This window comes from Oratosquilla oratoria, chromosome 18, assembly GCF_046742065.1.
Source record: "Oratosquilla oratoria isolate Oo_2021 chromosome 18, ASM4674206v1, whole genome shotgun sequence".
Classification (NCBI taxonomy): domain Eukaryota; kingdom Metazoa; phylum Arthropoda; class Malacostraca; order Stomatopoda; family Squillidae; genus Oratosquilla; species Oratosquilla oratoria.
This window is the reverse complement of record NC_134794.1, coordinates 45,249,024-45,274,663: the sequence shown is the minus strand read 5'-3', so window position 1 is coordinate 45,274,663 and position 25,640 is coordinate 45,249,024. Positions and strand designations below refer to the sequence as shown.

The 25,640-nt window shown below is 41.3% G+C and overlaps 1 protein-coding gene across 4 annotated transcripts; it reads right to left on the bottom strand.

The window, feature by feature from the left end:
• Positions 1–176: 176 nt before the first annotated feature.
• Positions 177–25,194, bottom strand: LOC143035192 (solute carrier family 66 member 2). 4 transcript variants are annotated; one of them, XM_076201878.1, is made up of 5 exons: positions 25,082–25,194; positions 15,424–15,622; positions 10,135–10,271; positions 9,739–9,955; positions 177–2,118 (listed from the first exon to the last, which is right to left on the bottom strand). In XM_076201878.1, exons 2-5 carry the CDS (start codon positions 15,612–15,614, stop codon positions 1,944–1,946), a joined length of 720 nt encoding a protein of 239 aa, XP_076057993.1. In that variant the 5' UTR covers positions 15,615–15,622; positions 25,082–25,194; the 3' UTR covers positions 177–1,943. The 4 variants fall into 4 exon arrangements, with proteins under 4 accessions (XP_076057993.1, XP_076057996.1, XP_076057995.1 ...); XM_076201881.1 differs by lacking the exon at positions 25,082–25,194 and adding an exon at positions 19,530–19,548; XM_076201880.1 differs by lacking the exon at positions 25,082–25,194 and adding an exon at positions 19,351–19,477.
• Between the last annotated feature and the right edge of the window lie 446 nt (positions 25,195–25,640).

Genomic DNA, 25,640 nt, shown 5'->3' with positions numbered 1-25,640 from the left:
TTTCACACACGAAGAACTGACAACTGCTTTCCTCTCCTTACAACTTTTGGCCAGTGACATAGAAACAGCCCCACAGTGATACAACATAGACAACAATCCAAAGTTTCTTCCTACAGACATCTATGGGAGGTTCCAAGGACTGTGGTTTTTCCTCTTTTGGCCAGTGACATAGAACTGACAACTGCTTTCCTCTCCTTACAACTTTTGGCCAGTGACATAGAAACAGCCCCACAGTGATACAACATAGACAATCCAAAGTTTCTTCCTACAGACATCTATGGGAGGTTCCAAGGACTGTGGTTTTTCCTCTTTATTAAACTTGGGAGTATGTGTGAATATTTTGACACATCCCACAGGGATTTCTCCCTGTCATCTTTTTCTGCACAAGAGGACGGAGAGAGGGGTCGCCGATTAAATGAAGTGGCCTTGCTGTGGATGTGATGTGTCTTGCCACATTGCTTCTGACCCAGAGTAGTTGGTGAGAGGCAGGAATGACCCGTCATCCAGGAGGAGCCATGACAAGAGGGAGGGAGGGGGGGTAAATGAGAGTGGAGTATGTGAGAATGAAATGGGTGTCTTGCTGCACTGCTTATGACCCAGGGCAGTGGATAAGAGAGGTAGGGATGACATGTTATCCAGGAGGAGCTAAGAAAAAAAAGGAAGGGAGGTGTGGTAAATGGGAGTCGAGTATTTTGGGATGGAATGGGTGGGAGTGGATTTATGCCTTTGAATTTGACTACCTTCCTTGTAAGGGGAAAAAAATCCTTGGCATATGTAACTTGAGGCAATGATTGATTGTTGACATCTTAAGAGTACTTTGACTACCATTTCAGCTATTCTACAGAGGAGCAACCCTACTGTTAAAGCATTAAATTTACACTTCCTCTTAACTCAATACATAAACCATCCCTATCTATGTCACATTCCTACACACTTAAGCTAATCATACCACAATTTCTTACTTATTTCATCCTGTCATTCATCTATATCTAAATAATAAGGGATCACCTTATAGCAAAAAGACACGTGTGCAAGAAAGGTAACCACAGCAATGAAGAAAAAAAGGATATGAACAATAGATATACAAACAGTGGACAACTATTCCCTTTCTGCAATCATTCAAATATGCATTCAAATAAAACCATTAGAGATCTTTATATAAATACATACTAAAAGGCCTTTTCTTTCCTTCATTAGAAATATCTTTTCTTACATACCAAAAGCCCCTTTCTCCTTTATACAGCATGACCCAACAACTGTGGATAGTTTACTCCTACTGTTTCATTGTATGGTGAACCCCCCTCCTCCCAACACACACTCCTTCAAGCACTTTGAAAAAAAAAAAAATTATAGAGCAGACAAGATCATCCCTTTGAGCCACGTCATTTTTCCATCCAATTACTGCCACTTTCACCATTATTTTCTGCATTCTCTCCCTTGCTTAACAAACCCTCCTACATCCAATGCAATCATTCCCTTTTTTGAATCATTCGCACATTCCAATAAATTATTAAAGACATCTTTATGGCAGGGCCATAGGTCTACAAGAGAACTTGGGCAACAGATTGATTTACAGATTTAGCTTACTGCACATTTATCTTTACTTCTGATTTATTGCTAATAAATGGAGTCAAAAGCATTCATATTATTCAAACAACCGTATATAAAATCTCACTTCCTAAAATGAACACCACCTCAATGAGAAAGCTCCACAGTAAATATAGTATGTACTCTTGTACTCTGACCTATCCTGTGTTACCACCTAGGGATCACAGGTTAGGTCAGGTCAGGACTCTTGCACTAACTGGTTAGGCAGCCAGTTTCACTTCAAGAACATGTACTAACCTTGATTCCTATCACTATAAAATTATATGTCCCTAAGTCAGATATTGTCAAAATTACAATAAAATCTATGGACAAATGCAATAGAAACAATAACAATATTAATGTATTAGATGAGAATTCTTCTTTCGATACAGCAAAACTTGAATAAGAATAGCAAGATCAATGCATATTTGTAATACACCACACACAAAGAACTGTATTGGAGCATTTCTAACTACAAAGTAGGCTGTCTTGAAGGTATCACCAATCAACCACATCAGCACCATTTTGCGACTGGAAATAAAAAAAAAGGCTTTGTTATCAAACCAAGAACAAGAAAATACAACAAAAATCAACTTTCAAAACAAATTTTGGGGAATCACAGAATAAAAATTTTACATACATATACCAAAGGCTTTTTCTCCCTTACAAGGGAGGTAGCCAAAAAAAAAGGCATAAAAACCACTCTTTCCCATTCCATCCCCCACATACTCCACTCCCATCCACCCCTCCCTCTTATCTTAGCTCCGGTCCTGGAGCTGCAACGTCTACGTCGTGGGACCACCCCCCAACCCCAAGAGTTGGGGGCCAAACAGCAGCATTTACCCCTGGCCATCAGCTCTACGCAGATGGCACCGATCCCCAAGGAGGAGCTACGCCTACCTGGGGGAGTACCACAATCCTTTTTTTTCCAACACACAATGTTACGTTTTTTCTGCACTGAGGGGTCATTTTCCGGCGATCACCCCTCTTCTTCTACTTTTAGCCGGAGATGTAGAGAGCAATCCTGGGCCCACCACAAAATACACATGCCCAACATGCTCTAAACCCATTACTTCGAGCAAACAGACAAAGGGCTCAGTTCAGTGCAATATGTGCAAAAACTGGGCCCACCTCACTTGTACAACACTTGCTGACACAAACCAATACACAAACACTTGGACATGTTCTACCTGCCCTCCAGTAACCCCAATCCCACCTCCCCAACCACAGCCAACACCCTTACCCACTCCCAATTTCCCCTTGCCCTTACCCCCGATTAGTACTCCCCTTCCTTTGTCCCCGATCTCTCCTTTCCCCCCCTCTGACCCAGATCCTACACCTTCCCCACTACCACCCCAACCTCAACCCCAAACGGCAACATACAACACATACAAAACACACAACATCAACATATTACAACACAACATTGACGGTATAAACACTAAAAAACATGAACTTGAACACTTTCTTAAACAACACAACATACACATTGCAATTCTACAAGAAACAAAATTAAGACACTCACACAAAACACCATCATTTCATAATTACACCACCATCAGACAAGACCGGACTGACGGCAATGGCGGTGGACTTGTCACCCTGATCCACCATTCCATCTGTTTTGTGGACACAAGTGCCACAACCAAAATTCTCCTCCCTACCACAGATAACACAACAGAAACCCAATCCATTCGTATCCGCACAGGCAACAATTCAACACTAACAATAGTTAACATGTACATTCCCCCCCAATCATCCCCCACAGTTCCAAACACCTTCAGACCTCAGCTCAGCCAACTAACCTCAATCCCCAACCTGATCATGGGTGGTGACTTCAACGCCAAGTCGTCTGCCTGGTTTGTCGACAACCCTGACACAGACAGAGGGCTTGATATACAGACTCAACTCGACTCATTGACTATCATGAACAACACGCATAATCATACACATATCCCATACCAAGCCCTCTACACTCCCTCCTCTCCTGATATCACCTTTTGCTCCCCCTGCCTAACCCCAACAACATCATGGAGAGTGGTCGGAGCCCTTGGTTCTGACCACCTTCCAATCATCATCACCACCAAAACAAGATGCACCCCAGCTGGCCACAGACACACTTACACCAATTACAAGAGAGCTAACTGGGAAGCCTTTAATGAAGAGACAGAACAACATTTTGAAACACTTAACAGTACACCAATCACAAACATAAACAATGCTGTGCACGCTTTTAATACAATCATACAAAACGCAGACAAGAGATACATCCCTAGAGGCAACAGAAAATCACACAACCCCAACTTCACACCAGAAATCCAAGGCCTCATCAGACAACGTGACACACTTAAACACGATACCCCACACCTATCCCTCAAAACATAGCAGACCAAATACAAACACTAAACACTGTGATTGCCAATAAAATACATGAACAAAAAACACAAAATTGGCAAAACTTTATCAATACACTTGATCACAAAACAAACACCAGCAAATTGTACAAAACACTCAACAGCATCACACTATCCAACACTAACACTACACGCTCTCACGCAGCAATAATCACAACAACAGATAATCTACCCTCAAACAGACAACAAGCAAACGCACTCATACGTCATTTTGCACAGACGAGCCATCTTACATCTCACCCTGACGACCGACGCACCATTCGACGTAAGAAAGACTTTCCCACAGACTCAGACTATACACCCTTCATAGACAGTCAGACAAAACTCATAATGCATAGTCTCAAGCACTCATCTGCCTGTGGCCCTGATAACATAAGCAACATCCACCTAAAACACATTGGACCACAAGGTATACACGCACTCACAAACATTGCAAACTACAGCTATTCACACAACACTATACCCGACATCTGGAAGCATGGTAAAATAATCACCATCCCAAAACCGAACAAAGACCCAACAATCCCATCATCGCACCGCCCAATCACACTTCTCTGCACCCCCTCTAAAGTCATTGAACGCCTAATACTTAAACTTGTCACACCATATATTCCCCTTGCTGACTCACAACACGGTTTTAGGCCACTACACTCCACAAACACTCTTCTGACAAACCTCACACAAAGAATTTTTGATGGCATCAATTCAGATAGGCCCCACCACAGAACACTTCTTATAACATTGGACATTAGTAAAGCTTTTGATGCTATCCCCCGCCACAACCTAACAAATAAAATATATAACACAGACATGCACAATAACACCAAAAGATGGCTGGCCAATTATCTGGCAGGCAGGAATGCTCATGTGTCATATAATGGCCAATCATCGCACATCAGAAACATTAAGAACGGAGTACCGCAGGGCTCAGTTCTATCCCCCACATTATTTAATCTATACATGCATGACTTACCCACGCCAGACACCTCAGAAATACAAATCTCTTCTTACGCAGACGACATAACAATCACATGCACACATCGTAACACAGACAAAGCTGCAGAAATAATCCAGCCTTACCTTGACACACTCAACACATGGTTCATCACAAACAGACTCAAAATAGCTCCAACCAAATCTACAGCAACACTTCTCACCAACTGGACAAAAGAACACAAATACATACCTCATCTCTACATCAACAACACTAATACCACACACAAACACACCGAAAATTCTTGGTGTAACATACGATACATCCATGTCTTTCAAACAACACCTCACAAACATAAAAAACAAATGCACACCTAGACTTAACGCACTTAAGTCAATCACTGGAACAACATTTGGACAAAACAAAGAAACTAATATAACAATATACAAACAATGTATACGCTCAGTGATGAATTATGCGAGTCCTGCATGGGCTCCTAATCTCAGTGAGACACACCACAACACCCTTCAAATCATACAAAACAAAGCCCTAAAAACAATTACAGGCTGCACAAATACATCACCTACAGACCATTTACACCATGAAACAAAAGTCCTCAAAGTCAAGGAACACCTCGACATGAGAGGCACACAAACACTTGCTGCAGCCACCACAAACACATCACACCCGTTACACTACATAGCAGAACACCCACACACACCAAGAAACATTAAAACTACACCCAAAGACCTTTATTACACACAGATACTCTCTTCTCTTCCTCCACAACCACCAAATACCAGCCTCCGGAAACATATTCATAATCATATCACTCACCGCTCCATTAACACACTGAAAGACAACACACTGCTGCATGCCAGACCCCCTGATATCCACCCTTCTGAATCCTCTCTCCCACGTAAGGACAGAGTCCACTTGGCCAGACTGCGATGCGGTCACCACCCAGCACTTCTAAGCTACCAGAGGAGGCTGGACGACCGTGTTGTGAACAGCTGCCCAGGATGTAACACTTCACCCCATACCATACAACACATAATGGAAGACTGCATTATACACAATCATGCACGCAAACAACACAACATACACTCTATAAAGGATTTGTGGGAAAACCCAGTCTCGGCTGTGGCCTTCCTTGGGGAGACGGGACTGCTCGGACAGACAGTCTAGGGAACGACAACAACAACAAATCTTAGCTCCTCCTGGATGATGGGTCATCCCTGCACTTTTAAAACTTCTAAGTCAGTATCATCCACATGAAATCCATCTGTATTGGATGAATATCACATGGAATGTCTGACAAAGGGTGGAGTAGCAATAATGGTAAGGCTGCCAAGACTGTTAAATGTGTGTCCCAGCGGAGTGGAGTGAATCTGTATTTCTGCTAAGCAAGGTGATACGAGCACGGAAACAAATATTAATCCATTACTTTTACAGGGATCATTCTGTTGAGCATGATCAGTAGGGCATATGAACACGTGCTGAATGAGAAGACAAAGAAGATGAAGAAGAAGAATGAGACCAATACAAAGACGATTTGTTGTCTGGAGTTTCCAAGTGGAAAACCTGCAGCCCGACATTAGTGGGCAACAGTCCTTGAGCCCGCTACTGATGTAGAACTGTTTCTATGCCACTGGCTGAAAGGAGCAGGAAGTGGGGAGCAGTTACCAGTTGTCAGCTCTCCACATAAGAGATCTTGGGCCCAGTCTGGAGACAGTGTCAACCCCTCATGACTACACCTGATGGAGGTAAAATGGTTGACAGGTCCTGAAAATGGGCCACTCCACTGTCCATCTTCCAGGATCACTGGTCACTGTCACTGGTCACCAATTGAGCAGAGTAGGAGAGGAACTGATGGTAATTGAGGAAGACCAATATCGGTTTAAGAAAGAGAAAGAATATGTCCATCAAGTGTTTGTGGCAAGACAGATGATGATATGGTTTAAGGTCACACACTCCCCCCTATCGGGAGGCTAGGACGGTGCCCCTCATAGAGGGCTTTGTAGCATGGAAGTTAATGAATCATACCCTTGGTTCAACTTCGCTGGTGGCAGGATTCGAACCGCCCTCACCTCGACCTTTGCCGCAAATAACAACACCCTAACCCGCTCAGCCAGACATATGAGATATATCTAACAAAAGGTAAGGCTGTTTTCTGGGATTTTATGCACTTGGGTCATACATAGGTTAAGGCTGACAGCCTCCATGGAACATGATACAGCTATGTGAAGTGGAAAGAGGGAGTCTGTTGAAGGCAGTGAAGAGATTTAACATGAGTAGGAAGACATGTTCAAAGGTTGGGAAAGGAGGATAAATGGTTTGAGGTTACAGGACTAAGGTGGGGCTGCAACTGGGTTGTATGATGTCACTATGGTTGTTTAATGTGTATGTGAATAGGCTGGAGGCCATGAGTCTTCTGCAAGAGACCAATGGCAACTAACTGAATAGGGTGGTCCACCTATCTATATACCAAGGGTTTCCCCTTATAAGGGAAGTAGCCAAGTCAAAATGCACAGTCAATTTAACCCACTTTACTGTTAGTATGGGAACATATTGGAATATTCATATTGAGAGAAGCAAGTAAATGCCTTGGGGGGATTGAAAAGCATCATGAGAAGTATGCATCTAGGAATAGATGCAAAGAAAAGATTATATGAAGGGATGGTTGTGCCAACAAGACTGTATGGAGCAGAGACTTGGATGAAATGTCTGAAAAGTATGTTAGGGGTTACAAGGTTGGATAAATTGAAAAACAAGATGAGGGAGAGCATGAGTGTAAAAGGAGATAGCAGATAGGGCTGAGGGAAGAGTATTTGGATGGTTTGGAAAAAAATAAGTGAAAAAAGATTAGTAAAAGAGGTGTATGGTGTGAATTTGAAAGGATGACAGAGGATGCGATAGATAAATGGGGCATTGAACAAGAGGGAAGTGGGTTGTAGGGTTGTAGTGGTTGTAGGGAGTGGTTACATGCAAATATTTTGATGCAACCTGAAGGGATTTCTCTTGTCTTCTCTTTTTCTGCATAAGGGGACAGAGAGTGGGGTTTGCCAATTAAGTGAAGTAGCCTTGCTGTGGATGTACTGTGTATTGTTACACTGCTTCTGACCGAGGGCAGTGAGTGGGATACGGGGATGACCCATCATCCATGAGGAGGTAAGATGAGAGGGAGGAAAAGGTGATGGATGGGAGTGGAATGAGTGGGAGTAGGTACATGCTTTTTGAGTTGGCTACCTCCCTTATAAGGGAGAAAAAAACCTTGGGTATAAGATTTATCTATCTATATACCAAGGGCTTTTTTTCCCCTTACAAGAGAGGTAGCCAAGTCAAAAGCCAAGTACCCACTCCCACCCATTCCACTCCTATCCACCACCCTTTCCTCCCTCTCATCTTAGCTCCTTATGGATGACCAATCATCCCTGTATCCCGCCCACTGCCCTGGGTCAGAAGCAATGCAGCAAGACACAGTACATCCACAGCAAGGCTGCTTCACTTAATTAGCAACCTCCACTCTCTGTCGCCTCATGTAGAAAAAAAGAGAAGATGAAAAGAAATCCTTTCAGGCTGCATCAAAATATCATCCACACACAACCACTCCCTACCACCATCCCTTCCTTGCATCAAGTATCATCTATACACAGCCATTCTCCACTCACTCCCATCTCCTCCCTTCTCCCTTACTTGCTCAACAGATATTCTCCTCTTGCTCAATGCCCCTTTCAACTGCATCCACCCATCTCATCCTTGATCGTCCCCTCAAGTTTGTTCCCTCCACCTCCACCTTCAACACATATAGATAGATAAATAGATAGATAGATGGATATAATATAGAGATAGGTGGTAAGGAATATAATGCAAGAGTACTAGGCAGACCTTTGGAGCTGGTGGGTGACAATGGAGGGACATAGGAAGTGAACCAGTTGTTATTTATGAATGATGCTAAGGTTGATTTTGAGTAGAGACTGAAGCAGCTACAGACTATTTGGAAGGTTACAAAAGACAAAGTTACTTGCAAATGTGGATAAAAGTAAAGTGACGCAATGTACACAGAATGATGACATTAGCAGGGTGAATAGAGTGTGAGGGTGAGATGGTTGTGGAAAAAAAGAGTGAAGTATTTGGGGTTGGATGTGGTAGTGAATGGATGAGTGGATATGGAGGGATCACTTATTCAAAGCACACAATCAGACAATCATCGCCTCAAATTTCACTGAGTGGAAAACTTGCATCCCCACAGTGACTGACAGTGGTCCTCAGAACCTCCTACAGATCTCTCTGGGAAGAAACTTTGGACTGCTCTCTATGTTGTATCACTGTGGGACTGTTTCTATGTCCCCAGCTTAAAAGTGGTTGGAAGAGGAGAGCAGTCACTGGCTGTCAGCTCCCCATGTTTGAAAAAGTGTAACCAATACAATTGAAGTTAATAGAGACATCCTGGGCCCAGTGTCACCCCCTCAGGGCTGAACCTCATGATGGAGGTGAGGGGGTTGGTGGGTTTTGATCTGTGGGAAGGCCCAAGAACTGTTGCCTGCCACTGTGGGTCTGCAGGTTTTCCACTTAGTGAAATTTTTGGCAACAATTATTATTATCTGTTTGCTTCCTTTACTCTATAAATTACTTACATATTGACTTGTCTATACCATGCCACAGGTGACCCTACTTTAAATTTCCCACCTCCTTAAACCTCTCAACCCTTCACAATCACATTCACAAACAACTTACCAAGCATACACAACTTTGTTACATACTGGGAAACCTATTAAAACCTACAACATGAGTAAAACCTACCTCATTCCAAATGTTGATTTGGAGATATGATTTTTATAGAATTGTGGAACCCCGAGCATCGCTTCAGTAAGGACTGACATGAACCCCAAGACTTCTACAAATATTACAGAGTCGATAAATATGTACATGAGCAAGCAGCCCATGGTCGAAAAAGTTAGCATGAACTCAACATATGACTGGAAGTCTGTCCAATCCCAGAAGTGATCATAGTCAAAATCTGCAAAAAGAAAAATATGTAAATCCAACATGCTGTGAAATGATTAAGAAAGATGAACTAAAAGCCCTATTTTCTTATACCAAATGTTCCAATCATAATCTTGAAATATTAACATGCATTGTTTCTGACCTAAGCTGTGGATGGGGAACATGGAAAACATCAAAAAGGAATTAAGATACCTGTAAAAACATGCTCCTTATTATGCACAATCTGCCCTCTACTTTTCATAGAGACACACAATGACACCATGATCATCATGGCAACTGTCATTATAATACTTTGGCACAACAAGGGTAACTCGAACCAATGACCAAACCTGGAAGAGAAGAAATTCAGTTGATAAAGTTGGAAAAAACAAAAGCCTATCAATGTCAGTTCTGATAAAGTAAACAATGCAAGGTCAAAATTGTTCAGTAGAAGGCAGCTGATACTTTAAGGTCTATATGTGGTGCCCCTACAGACCAATCACACATTTTGTCTGTGATAGAGGAAATCTCTCTTCATTGGGAAATGATGATACTTTATTATACTGTATCTTTCCCCACCCTCTTAATACTGTCCTGTACCACTTCTCTGAATATACATTTCCTTTTTTACCAAACCCTGTGGTAGGGAAGAAAGAACGTTGCCACCAAGTGTCCCTGCTTGAATTGTAAAAGGCAACAAAAACAGGATGGGGATAGGACTAGGCATGTAAGAGGCTAGTAGACAAGTGGGTAGAAAGATAGGTAGATGATGAGTGTTACATTTTTTTAGTTTATGAATTTACATAATACCTGAAGGTGAGGAGTTGCACAAGCTCACTCCCAACCTTGTGTTTATAAACGATGGACAGGGGCCCAAATGTTTTGCTTACTACTTATAAACTATGCAAGTTATGCAGAGATTCAAGATTGCTTAAGTAAACAATATTGCATATAGACTTAAGAACGAATCTGATTGGAAAAAGGGAGTAGAAAATTCAATTGGTTCATGATTGTAAGATCATGCCCTTAGGGGAGGACTTTAAATATAAAGTTAAAGATCATTGGACCAAAGATATCATGACATCACTGCACAACTTACCTGGAACCTAACAATATGTGCTCTCACAGGATTTATAGATTGTAACTGGGGAACCACATCATGTAACCAGTATTCAAGAAAGAAAATAAAATCTGCAAACATTTCATTTCCCCCTTCTCTGAAGTACACTATATGGAAACTAAAAAAGGAATACTTCTAGGCACAGGGCCTACTGACTAAAATCTGGGAACTAAGACAGAAAAAGAAGTGACAATAGAAAAGTGAAAGTGAAGGAAGAAGTGACTAAAGACAGTGATGAAAATTCAAGAGATGTACAAAACAAAAGAGCACGAGAAGGCATCCTATTCTATAGCCCCAAGGGAGATATCCCTAAATAAAGCAAAGGCATAAGAGTGTCTGGGAGGAGTTTTCCAACCAGAACCCTAAGGTTTGGGTCTTTTAATGTGCATGAATATGGTACAGATGTGAGCAAAAGGGAAGAGATATAGGCAGTATGCTTGTAAGAAGAAATATGGATGAGTTGGCATTGAATGAAACTAAGTTGAGAGGGAGGGGTGAGTTTGAGTTTGGGAGGGTCCCAGGAGTGAAGAGGATGAGGGAGAGAAGGGGTGGCTATACTAGTAAGTAGAGATAAGTAAGCAGGTGGTGGTGTGGAATGAAGTTTCTTCAAGGTTAATGTGGATGAACGTGAAACTGAGGAGGGAGATGTGGGTCTCTGTAAGTGCACATGGGCCTGGTAGTGAGAAGAGTGTAGAGGAAAGGGAGGTTCTTTGGATAGATTTAAATGAGTGCATAATGGGTTTAGAGAGAAATGTCAATGTAGTGGTATTGGGAGATCTCAATGCTAGGGTAGGAGACAAACCAATAAATGGAGTGGTTTGGAAGTGTGGAGGTCCAGGAAAAAATTGTAATGTCTAGACAGAAGAATGTCAAGCATTAGTACACATGGGAGAGGGTGGTGAATAGAAGGGTGGTAGATAGGGCTTTAATGGACTAAATAGTGGTAACCAGGGGAATAGTAGGAAGAGTTTTGGATGTACATGTTCTTTGGAGAGAGAGATGGGGAATATCAGATAATTTTTTGGTGGAAGGTAAGGTGAAAATGGAGGATAGATGGAGAAAGAGGAAAAGGACAGAAGGTAAGGAGGCACTTAAAGGACATTGCTTAAACAAGGAAGAAAAGAGTACAAGAAGAAGCTGAGAGAGGAGTGGGAAGGAGTGAAGGATAGAGTAGAACTAGGAGTGGAGGAGGAATGGGGATGTTTCAAGGAGGGAGTCACAAGGTGTGCAAAGATGGTGTGTGGAACAACGAGGACATGAGGAAATAGAAGGAAGTGTAGCGAGTGGTGGGATGATGAAGTAAAGGTTATAGAAGAGAGGAAACAAGCATTCATACATTGGTTACAAAATAGGACAAGATAATCATATGAGAGGTATGAAGTAAAAGAGAAGTAAAGCATAAAATAAAGGAGACAAAGAGGAGAGCAGATGTTAAATGGGGTAAGAGTATGACAGAATTTTTTTAAAGTAATAAAAAGATGTTTTGGAAGGAAATTAAGAAAGGAAGTGAATCAAGTAAAGAAAAGGTAAAAGGTGCTGATGGAGAGATAATATTGGAAGAGACAGCAGTGAAAGATAGATGGGCACAGTATTTAAGGGAGTTGTTAAATGTGAAGAAGGATAGGGAGGGAAAGGTAGTTGTAGTGGGAAGCACCAAGAAAATGAGGAGAAATAAGAAAAGATGAGGTGAAATCAGTTACTAAAATGATGAGAGCAGGTAAGGCACCTGGGTGATATTGGTGTCAGGTGGACTGGCTGGTGAGATTGTTTAACCTCTTCGATATAATAATGCCTATGTATGCATCATGAGGCACCAGTGGATATACAAGGATGCAGATGTCAGTGTCTTGATTATTTTTATTTCATAGTTGTAGCTGAGTGACCCTTAATTTTGTGAACTAGTTTGATAATGTTTTCTGTGTTTATTATTACTCACAGTGAAAGATACAGCAATGACTTTATATTTTATAATATGAGTACTGTGATGCATCGTACATTAGGCATCCGATGCTGCCCATGAGAATTTGACTTGTATTTAAGAGATTAATGTTTGTCTAAAAGAGGGTAGACTATCGGGGGACTGGAGGAGTGCCTGTATAGTTCTGCTTTACAAGGGGAAATAGGACAAGTGTAAGTGTATTAGTTTCAGAGGGATCAGTTTGTTGAGTGTAGTTGGGAAGGCTTATGGGTTTTGATTGAGAGGATCAGGAGAGGAACAGAGGGAGTAATTGGTGAGGAACAATGTGGGTTTAGGACAGGTAGGGGTTGTGTGGATCAGATTTTTGTGGTAAGACAATTATGAGAAAGTTTTAGGAAAAGGTAAGGATGTTTTTTGGGCCTTTATGGATTTGGAAAAGGTTTATGATGGGGTAAACAGGAAGGCACTGTGGGAGGTATTGCAGATATATGGGATAGGAGGAAAGGTGCTGAGAGCAGTCATGAGTTTTTACAAGAGTAGTGGAGCCTGTATTAAAATTAGAAATGGAGAGAGTGAGTGGTTTGAGGTAAAGGTGGGACTTTGCCAGGGATGTGTCATGTCACCATGGATGTTCAATTTATACATGGATGGAGTGGTGTCAGAGGTAAATGCAAGGTTAATGGGCCAGGGATTGGAGATGGTTAAAAAAAATTGAGGAAAATAGGATATAAGCCAGTTGTTGTTTGCTGACAACACTGCACTTGTAGCAGGATCAGGGATTAAATGATAGATTTTGGGAAGGTCTACGAAAGGAGGAAGTTGAAGATGAATATGGGTAAAAGTAAGGTGATGAGATGTACAAGAGGAGAGGATGGCAGCAAATTGGAAGTGAGTATTAAGGGAGAGACTGGTGGAAATGGATAGCTTTATATACTTGGGGTGAATGTGGTGGGAAGGGAGGAGTGGAGGTGGTAGAATGTAGATTGGGAAAGCAAGTAAATGCCTTCGGGGATTAAAGTGTAATGAGAAATAGACATTTGGGAATGGATGCTAAGAAGAGATTTTATGAAGGGGCGATTGTGCTGACAGCACTGTATGGGACAGAAAAATGGAACATAAAAGAGGAAGAGTTTTAAATATGTTTGAAATTAAATGCCTGAGAAGTATGGTAGGGGCTCGAAAGAGTAAGAAATGAAGTGAGGAGGAGAATGGGGGTGGAAAGGGAGCTGGGAGATAGGGTTGATGAAAGAGTATTGGGATAGTTTGGACACATGGAAAGAATGAGTGAAGAAAGATTAGTGAGAGAGGTGTAGAAGGCAGAGGCAGAGGGAGTGAACATGAGGGGGCAACCAAGGATGAGATGGATGGATGGGGTAAAAAGGGGCATTGAGAAAGAGGGGGATGTCTGATGAGGAAGGGAGAAGACAGGAGATAGGGGTGAGTGGAGAATGGTTGAGTATGGATGATGCCATAATGCATGGGAGTGGGTGGGGGATATGTGTGAATGATATTTTGACACAGCCCAAAGGGATTTCTCCTCGTCTTCTCTTTTTCTGCATGAGGGGATGGTGAGGGGATCACCGATTAAATGAAGCGGCCTTGCTGTGTCTTGTTGCATTGACTCTGACCCAGGCCAGTGGGCCAGATGCATGGGTGGAGTGAGGGGACTGGGATACCCCTTCTTGTTTTGTTCTCCTGTAGTGTCAAGACACGTCTTGAGGTAATCACTCATTATAAAGGGGAAAAGGATATTGATGTACCAAAAGGTCTTTCCCCCTTAAAAGGGATGGCCAAGTCAAACCACACATGCACCCTACACCCATCCCAAAACCTATTCAATGTCCGACAGGCAATATAGCAAGCCACAGCACCACAGTCCTTCCACCTTCCCATAGATCTCTCTGTAAAGAAACATTTGATCATTGCCTGTGTTGCACCTGTGGCTATATCCATTTAGTACCAGGAAAATATAAAACAAAATGGAGTAACAGAGGTAGAATGGATTTCTTGCCACAATGGTTATGATCATATCACAAGGGGATTAAAAAAAAAGCATTGTTAATACATCCATATTAGCTAGAAAAGTGAGCACAGAGCAACAATAATATCTGCCTCAATGATGCGAGACACCCAGATGAGGACATATAAATCAATACTGAGAAATATGAACCTACAACTCTTCACATACAGAATAAGACCCAATTCACGTAAGTCTGCTTGATCTTTAAACTACATTTCTGGTTACTGCCACACCATTTTATTCAGCAAAAAGAAATTCCCACATTTAATGGGGTAAGTTTAACTCGATTAACCCTTTGATTATGACAATCAATTCTTATGTTGTCTGACTACCACATGGTTTTGTTCAAAGGGAAACTTATAATGCACTTGTAGGGTTAAGAGCCTATTACTTCACATGTATGCTACAGCTACAAAAACCATGTATTTACTCAATAATACTCACCAAAAGAGAATCCTCAGTGTATTTGCTATAAGCAAGACTAGGCATACATAAAGAGAGAAACCTTCAGAGTTTTCTGTTCTCTTGATGTCTAAATACTGTGGAATATAGGGCACTACACCACCAAACATTATTGCTAATGATGCAACTGTGGACACCACTCCACCTAACATTGCAATCACTCCGTCATCCATCCTTCACTCTGAAAATAAAAACATCAATAAATTGAGGACACTACACCACCAAACATTATTGCTAATGATACAACTGTGTACACCACTCCACCTAACACTGCCATCACTCCATCATCCATCCTTCACTCTGAAAATAAAAACATCAACAAATTCCTCATGAATGTATAATCAGAAAATTGGGATGTGCCAACCACAAAATTGGCTGATGACTGATGAACTAGCCCTGCCTTATCAGCCACTAATTATTTATGTAATTATGTACTGTGAATGGTGAAAAGAAAATGGAGAAATGTGGGAGGTGAGCCAGTTTGAGAGAACTTGGTCTTCATGAAGCACAGGACTGTGCAGACTGTAGGCTAGCCACCTGTTGTTCTGTGCATTGTGCAACTGGTCCTGGCAGAGGGTCTTCTCATCTGAGAAGAACCAGAGCATCCCCAGCTCAATTGGGTGTTTGACCTTGTTGAGGAGTTTTTTGGCTTTCTTTAGGTGATTCTCTTGGGCCTTGGCAGTGAGTAATTGGCCCTTACACCCCTTGTATGAAGAGTAGCAAAGATCTCATTCAGTGTTTTATTCACTGTCCCCACTCCAACGCCCATCTCTCTTGCTGAGGTCCGCATTCCCTTGCTTGAATCTTGCCGCACCCTCTTTTTGAGGCTTCTTGATGAATTTCCTTGTGCAGACAGTCAGAATGCCTGCTATGACCCTTCCTGCTAGCCACTGCTTCCACATCTCCATAACAATTCTCCAGCTCACATCTCATGGCCTTCACGGTATTCATGGAGCACTGAGCTGCAGCTACGTTTTCCAAAATTTTTAATCTGGCACAAATCATCATGATGCAAGTCACACTCTTCCAATATTCTGATGCTTTCCAATTGTCCATGCCCTCTTGTTCTCACACCCACCAATAGTACACAGAACCAGCTATCCGTTGCACTTTACCACTATTAAATCCTTCAAATGGTTCTATAATGACAAAAGATAAAAAATTATCAAATTTATCCTGAACACCCTGCAAATACACACACACACACATACATATATATATATATATATATATATATATATACACACACACACATACATATATAGTTTTTGGAGTGTCATGGAAGTCCTGCCAACATATGAGGAAGTGTGGTGCCACTCACCAATGGGGCAATCAAACTTGTAGATGACATGGACACCCTGTAGTGGAGAGGTGGGGGGCTGGCATTTGTGTTTCATTACACACACACACTTATAATGAAAAACAACTGCCAGCTCCTCACCTCTTCACTACAGGAAATCATTGTCGTCTACAAGTTTCATTGTGCCATCAGTGAGTATCTGCATTGCACTTCTTCATATGTCAGAATAACTTCCATTACACTCTCCAAAAGACTATCATAACACCACCATCAAAAAAACATATGAAGAAAAAACACAACACCACCCTTACCAGACCAACACTAAACTAGAACATTAGAATCACCTACAAAATGCACAACCCCACTCCAACTCAAAATTGCCAAATCCATAAACATCTGCACAAAGAAACCAGCCATTAACATTCAACTCTCGCCCACAACTACAGTACCAGTCAACCATCAAAATCAAACACACCAGTAAAGACTTATACTGATTCATTGATATTTGCTACTTTCGGGTATGCAGGGTTAAGGATCACATCTTGTGCCAAGCCACCTCTTCCTGTTCATGACCAATATATGATCTTGTGTATCCATCACCTATCAAAACTCCCTCCCTGAGGATGACCCAGGCAGGTCGAATGATGTCTAGGAGAATAAGGGATAAATAGTTCAAAATACCTTTTGGACTTAAACTCAACAACCTCATGCCTGTCCAAAAACTCGCCACTAGAGACAGGGAAAAGCTTCAACACAAGCTCAACAATACCACTATCACTGTTCACCTTATGATATACATCACTCTTAATTTAATTCATATTCCTCATTAAAGATGAGTCAAAATGCATCATTAAGTCAACACATACAGCAGAATCCAATAACAGAACTGTACTACCATTAGTATTCAAGGTAAAAAGACCAGATCCAACTTGGACATTCTGAAATAACTTGAGTTATCTAATACTACTTGAGGGGACTTTAGATAAGCCTTGACACACAACACTCTCTCCTTTTCAGTCTACTGCACCAAAGGTGAACATAGGAGAGGGAGGGAGAGAGAGAGAGAGAGAGAGAGAGAGAGAGAGAGAGAGAGAGAGAGAGAGAGAGAGAGGAAGAGAGAGAGAGAGAGGAAGAGAGAGAGAGAGGAAGAGAGAGAGAGAGAGAGAGGAAGAGAGAGAGAGAGAGAGGAAGAGAGAGAGGAAGAGAGAGAGAGAGAGAGAGGAAGAGAGAGAGAGAGAGAGAGGAAGAGAGAGAGAGAGAGAGAGGAAGAGAGAGAGAGAGGAAGAGAGAGGAAGAGAGAGAGAGGAAGAGAGAGAGAGAGAGAGAGAGAGAGAGAGAGGAAGAGAGAGAGAGAGAGAGAGAGAGAGGAAGAGAGAGAGAGGAAGAGAGAGAGAGAGAGAGAGAGAGAGAGAGAGAGGAAGAGAGGAAGAGAGAGAGAGAGAGAGGAAGAGAGAGAGAGAGAGGAAGAGAGAGAGAGAGGAAGAGAGAGAGAGAGAGGAAGAGAGAGAGAGAGAGAGGAAGAGAGAGAGAGAGAGAGGAAGAGAGAGAGAGAGGAAGAGAGAGAGAGAGAGGAAGAGAGAGAGAGAGAGAGAGAGAGAGAGAGAGAGAGAGGGAGAGGAAGAGAGAGAGAGAGAGCGGGAAGAGAGAGAGAGAGAGAGAGAGAGGAAGGGGAGCGAGAGAGAGAGAGAGAGAGAGAGAGAGAGAGAGAGGTACAGAGAGAGAGAGAGAGAGAGAGAGAGAGAGAGAGAGAGAGAGAGAGGTACAGAGAGAGAGAGAGAGGTACAGAGAGAGAGAGAGAGAGGAAAGAGGTAGAGAAGTAGAGAGAGAGGGGAGGGAGAGGAAAGAGGGGAGAGCAGAGAACAGAGAGAGAGAGAGAGAGAGAGAGAGAGAGAGAGAGAGAGAGAGAGAGAGAGAGAGAGAGAGAGAGAGAGAGAGAGAGAGATATAGAGAGAGAGAGAGAGAGAGAGAGAGAGAGAGAGAGAGAGAGGAGAGAGAGAGAGAGAGAGAGAGAGAGAGAGAGGAGAGAGAGAGAGAGAGAGAGAGAGGAGAGGAGAGCAGAGAGAGGAGAGCAGAGAGAGAGAGAGGAGAGCAGAGAGAGAGACAAGACACATATATATATATATATATATATATATATATATATATATATATATGGAGAGCTGACAATCAGTAACTGTTCCTCTCCTCCTACGTTTACCCAGTAAAATAAAGTCCCACAGTTTTTTCCAGCTGCTATGGGTGTGCAGGATTTCAACTCTGTAAAACTCACGACAACAAATACCATTTTCATTATTATACTAACAAAAAATGAAAACTTAAACAGACGGATACTTCATTAAAAGACTACTTTCTAAATTAACACAATTTCTTTAACTTCACTTCAACGTTTTCACAATGGTTTTGAGTGGTGCAGACAGTTAACAAAATTCTGACACAAAAAGACCAAGAAAAATTGAGCTTGTGACTGTACGTCATATCACAACCCTTTTCTTCATTCATGTTCATGGGTTTTGTTTACCTCAACTCCCTTTATCTAGGATCTTACTCACTTCACACATTGATTAATCACTTTTTGGGTACTGAACAAAATAAAGGAACAAGTACAGTACTACATCATGTGATGTGAGGCCTCATTGAAAAGCTGGCACCATCCAGGTATCGTTCCTGGGACCTCTCACTGTCTGGACAAGTGTATTGACCTATTACACCACAGTCGCCTCTTGTGACTAGTCTCACATCTCCCTTCCCTGGGCCCCACCAGTCCAGGGTGCTTGGGGATCCTACTAACTGTGCCATGTGTGATAGGGAGTGTCATTGAAAAGCAGCACCCTGGGATCAAACCCAGGACCTCCCACTATCTAGGCAGGCATGCTTACTGATTATATCATGGTCGCCTCTGGTGACCACTCGCACACACACACACATATATAATCTATTTTTTTTATCATGGAAATGTTGCTACACATACAGGGGTGCTGGACTCCCTAGATCCAGTTACAAGGGGTGTTGGGAGGGGAAGGTTATTCCTCCCTAAGCAAACCAAACCTTCTTTACATAAATAGCAAATAAAATATTGGCAAAAAACACTCACATAGCACAATCAATAACAATGCAAAAGAATCTTACATCAGATAATGCACTAAACTTTATAAAACATAAGAGTACCGGTAGTCAAATCAAACAAGTACAGACTGGACTGATAAGACAAGATAAGAGTTGCTATCTTACTAAGAGGACAATGTCCATAGGGTAAGGAGGAGGCAAAAGAGAGAGACCACTCCCTTCTCTAAGTCCTGCATTCCAATTCCTTCAAGCTTTGATGTATACTAAGCAAACAAGGCCAACAACTTCCCTTGGTTCCTCGGATAGTGACACAACCTTGAGGCAAATGCTGAGACATTACGACAAGTTAAGCAAGGTAGATAAAGAGGAATCTGAAACTGAAGAACCTCTACAAAACTTGGTCAGGAATAAACCGAGATAAAAAACAGTGTCTCCTTTACCCAATTTCCTCAGTGGTATTTAAGTTGTGGATTTTTCTAACATTATTATGTATTGTAAATAATGTAACAATTCATTGTGTAAGACTATAATTTACTATACTGAAGACACTTGTATTTGGAATGTGAAATAAAATGGAAGATATTGGAAAACTTGTTTGTGTTCACCCTGCTAAAGCAAGATCTATGGTCAGAAAAATTTTGAATATCAGGAAGATTAATAATTATGAAAAGGCTGTGCTCAACTCTGGGTATATTAAAGAAAATATGAAAGAAAAATTATATATATATATATATACATATACATATATATACATACATATATATATATATATACATACATATATATATACACACACACATATGGTAGCTAAAACTTATAAATTATATAAGAGGAAAAAATCTTAGTGGAAAACCAACTTGCCATCAGGAGAGAAAGACCATGCATTTCCAATTTGCCAAGTTTTTTTTATTCAAGAGTAATCAATGTGCTTAAAAACAGGCTAGGTGGACTGTACTGACTTAGATAATGAGAAGGTATTTGATAAGGTACCTCACAGGAAGATAAATATGGGTAAAAGTATGGTGATGAGATGCACAAGGGGAGAGTGACAGCAGGCTGGAAGTGAGCATTAAGGGTGAAAGACTGGAGGAAGTGGATAGTTTTAGATACTAGGGTGCGAATGTGGCAGGAAAGGGAGGAGTGGGGGTGGAGGTAGAATGTAGATTGAGACAAGCGAGTAAATGCCTTGGTGGATTGAAAAGTGTATTGAGAAATAAACATCTGGGAATGGATGTTAAGAGGTGGTTGTTGTTGTTGTTCCCTAGACTGTCTGTCCGAGCAGTCCCGTCTCCCCAAGGAAGGCCACAGCCGAAACTGGGTTTTCCCACAAATCCTTTATAGATTGTATGTTGTGTTGTTTGCGTGCATGATTGTGTATAATGCAGTCTTCCATTATGTGTTGTATGGTATGGGGTGAAGTGGTTATATGAAGGAGTGATTGTGCCAACAGCATTGTACGGGGCAGAAACATGGAACACAAAAGAGGAAGAGAGAAGGAGTTTGAATGTGTTTGAGATGAAATGTCTGAGAAGTATGATAGGGGTTACTAGGCTGGATAGTGAGAAATGAGGAGGTGAGGAGGAGAACAGGGGTGGAAAGGGAACTGGGAGATAGGGCTGATGAAAGAGTATTAGGATGGTTTGGACACATGGAAAGAATGAGTGAAGAAAGATTAGTAAAAGAAGTGTGGAAGGCAGAGGTGGAAGGAGTGAATATGAGGGGGCATCCTAGGATGAGATGGATGGAGGGGTGAAAGGGGCATTACAAAAGAGAGGAATGTCTGTGAAGGAAGGATGGGAGTGAACAGAAGATAGGGGTGAATGGAGAGGGGTTGTGTATAAATGATGCTGTGATGCATGAGGGGGAGTGGGGGTGAGGAAGTATGTATGAAAAAAAAATTGCAGCCCAAAGGGATTTCTCCCCGTCTTCTCCTTTTCTGCATGCGGGGACGGAGAGGGGGGGTCACCGAATTTATGAAGCAGCCTTGCTGTGGATGTGCTGCATCTTGCGGCACTGCTTCTGACCCAGGGCAGTGGACAGGATGCAGGGATGACCCATCATCCAGGAGGTGCCAAGATAAGAGGGAGGGAGGAGGATGGAGGGGAGTGGAATATATAGGAAATGGAATGGGTGGGAGTGGTTTCTATGCCTTTTTCTTTTTGGCTACCCCCCCATGTAGGGGAAAAAAGCCTTTGGTATATGTATGTAGCTCACAGGAATTATTACAGAAGCTGTAACAAATGGGTCTTTATGACCTTGCTGGAATGGATGAGACTGAGAAAGAGATCAATGAAGACATTAGTGAAGGACAAGATGCCTAGATGAACAGAAGCTATTAGTGAAGTCACATCGGGATCAGTGTTAGCACAAGTAATGTTTTTGGTACAAGCTAATTATATGATGAATATTTTGACCAGTTATGGTAACTTACTTGCTGATGATCCAAAGATAATGAGGAAAGTGAAGAACATAGAGGCTTGCAGGATGTTACAAGAACTAGACAGGGTATACAAGTGGAGCCAGGGGTGGAAGATGAATTTTAATGTAAAGAAATAAAAGATACTGAAAATAGATGTATGAATAGGCCAGTGCTGACCCACAGAATTTGGAATTATATATATATATATATATATATGAGAAATTTGCTAGTGAACAGCGACATCAATCAGATCATTTTTATGACAGTCGCGCAAGGATTCGAACCTGCTCCTCAAGACGCCATGAGGCCCCATGACTGCTGCCTTGCTCCGCTCAACCACTGATGCTTAAAATCGTATGAACTCAGAACACTACTGGTTCTTGAGACTGAGAAGGTCGCTAACTGCAGCCTGATTCTCTTTTTTACCATACGACCAAGCACACTCATGGGAGGGGTAAGGACCGGAACGAATCCCTTTCACGCTTCTTGCTATTGTAACCATATGAGAAATTCGCTAGTGAACAGCAACATCAATCAGATATATTTACAATGGCAAGAAGCATGAAAAGGATTCGTTCCGGTCCTTACCCCTCCCACGAGTGTGCTTGGTCGTATGGTAAAATGAGAATCAGGGCTGCAGTTAGCGACCTTCTCAATCTCGAGAACCAGTAGTGTTCTGAATTCATACGATTTTAAGCATCAGTGGTCGAGCGGAGTAAGGCAGCAGTCATGGGGCCTCTTGAGCAGCAGGTTCAAATCCTTGCACGACTGTCATAAAAATTATCACATATATATATATATATTATAGGACAGAGAGGAAATGGAACCACAAGAGCTTTGAGTTTTATTACATAGGTTTCAACACTGGTCTTTTTCAAGGTACTACATCTAGTGGATAGATACAGTTAAATATATTTTACATGTGTTGTTTGCTCCTCCTCCTTTTTCATTTCCTAGTGATGCCACTGGGAGAGACCATGTTATAAATCCTCCTCAGTTGTTATTAGAATTATTCTTACTAATTTCTGCAGCTTCTACAACTTTTCTCATTTTCTTATTGAGTCCCTGGGGTAATATTTCTATGTTTTTCCAGTTTGGTAAGTGTCCTGTTTTGTTTATGTGTGTTATAAGTGAGTTGCTGGTTCTGTGTGATCTAACATTGCTTTTGTGTCGTTGTGTCTGGTTTGTGATTCCGTGTCTACTCTCTCCATAGTATGATTGATCACACCCAGTACTGGGGATTTTGCATACAATGTGAAATGTGGTTGATACACTAATGCTGCTACATGGTTAACTTTGGGTATACTTGCTATAATAAATTTGTTTGTCATCTCAGAAGGAATACAACACTTTTGAATTTGGGGCAGTGTCATCCCTGTGGTATAATACCACACCCCATGGCTTATGTCCTTTCTGTCTGTGCAGTACAGGGTATAACTTTCCAGTTTCATTTCCTCATCTGATATATCCCAATTTAATTGTGTTTCAGTTAAAGTGAGGAGTATGTAGTATTTTATTTTTGTAAGTTTCTCTATGTATGCCACTTCTGTCCGATTGTTTATGGGGTAGAGGCCTTGTATAGCGTATATACACATCAGGAATTTTACTGGTCCAATAATTATGTTGCCATGATTTACATCTCCCTTGCATATAGTATATACCTTACAAACATCTACATACAAGCCTCCACATCAGCTTCTCAAAGGTACATTCCTACATCTCTGAATGCAATGAAAAACCATTGGTCAATTTATAGTTTCATAGTCGATTTATTAGTGCTCCCCACCCATAAACCCCAATTTCCCACGGGTCCCCCCCAGATTGTTGGGGAGATGTAGGCATAAGTGCATAACTTCAATAATTACTTGAAAAGTACGCATTTGCGACGGAAATTATGTACACCATTGTTCATATCACAACATTTCTCACCATAAACACATAAGCCATATATCAAAATTGTTGGTTGGGTGAAAATATAAATTGTCCAAACCATTTACTAGAAGGTAACAAAAATGCACCTTAGACTAAGATGCCTTTTTGTTACCTTCTAGTAAATAGTTTTTCATTGCATTCAGAGATATAGGAATGTACCTTTGAGAAGCTGATTTGGAGGGTTGTATGTAGATGTTTATGAGGTATATACTATATGCAAAGGAGATGTAAATCATGGCAGCATACTTACTGGACCAGTAAAATTCCTGATGTGTATATACTTACACACCTGCGGCTTTATAATATACACTATACAAGGCCTCTACCCCAAAAACAATCAGACAGAAGTGGCATACGTAGAGGCTGCTTCAGTATTTTCTTGTCTATGACTTTGTCCAGATCTTAACAAAGGCTGAGTTAAGATCTGACCAAAGACAAAGACAAGAAAATACTAAAGCAACCCCGTAACAAACTACCATACCCAGCAATTGCCCTTGACAGCTTCCCTAATACATCCAATATGTAACTTCCCAACTCATAACAATGGGTTCATCCTCTCTCAAACCATAGCCAACATGGGACACTATCTTTGACCTTTTTTCCCATTGACTTGAGATCGAAGTACAAATACAGATTAGCTTTACTGCTCTTGAAGGCTAGTGGACCCGTCTATCAACAAGATTTGTTTCCTCGCCTCTCAATTATGTTAATAATTCTCCACTCAACTTCTGATATGCGTTGGCAAGCATTAACTATGGAATGGAAAAGAATTGGTGTACGAGGTACATTTAACATTTACATTACAGTTATTTACATTCATGATTCAACATTGTGACTGTCACTGCATTCAACATTCATAATTGCAGCACGATAATAGCACATATAAGACAATTACACTATGTACTACAAAAATACTGAATACTTACAATCTGTCTCCCTTGTATCATAAAAGAGAATTAATAGTTAAAAAATATGCATTTCTTTCCCTTTCACCTTCACCACCCGACACGAACGAAGTTAAACGTCGACTGTCGGACTATGGAACATCACATAACCAAAAGTTGTGTTGACGCGTAATCAGCTGCTTTGGAAAATATAAATTTAGTAAAAGTTTATCATAGGGATATAAATCTAAATAATATTACTATTTTAAATATCTAAGAAATTTTTAGATATTTCTACGTTTCGCAGTTTATGAGTAAGAATAATTTAATTTTGGTTCAACTTAATATTTATGGAAATGTATTACTGACCACACCAATCTCCACAGATTATCGCTGAATGGGATAGTGGTATTACTTGAATGACTATTAACACAAGACATTATAAGTAGGACGAGAAAAAATATCGTGTAGACACCTTAGATTTACTTTAAAATTGCATGTACCCGGTACATTGGTCCCAGGTTGTTCTTGTTGGATTTTTGTGTCCGCCCTCTTTGGAGACAAATGTCTTCTCAAAAGAGAAGGCTGGTAGTTATTTTTA

Excerpts from the sequence above, each read along its gene's own strand:
- LOC143035192 (XM_076201878.1), bottom strand. The coding sequence starts at position 15,614 with ATGGATGACGGAGTGATTGCAATGTTAGGTGGAGTGGTGTCCACAGTT. Across the intron at positions 10,272-15,423 it reads ACACTGAGGATTCTCTTTTG|GTTTGGTCATTGGTTCGAGT; the intron begins GTGAGTATTATT and ends CTTCTCTTCCAG. Across the intron at positions 9,956-10,134 it reads TAAGGAGCATGTTTTTACAG|ATTTTGACTATGATCACTTC; the intron begins GTATCTTAATTC and ends TTCTTTTTGCAG.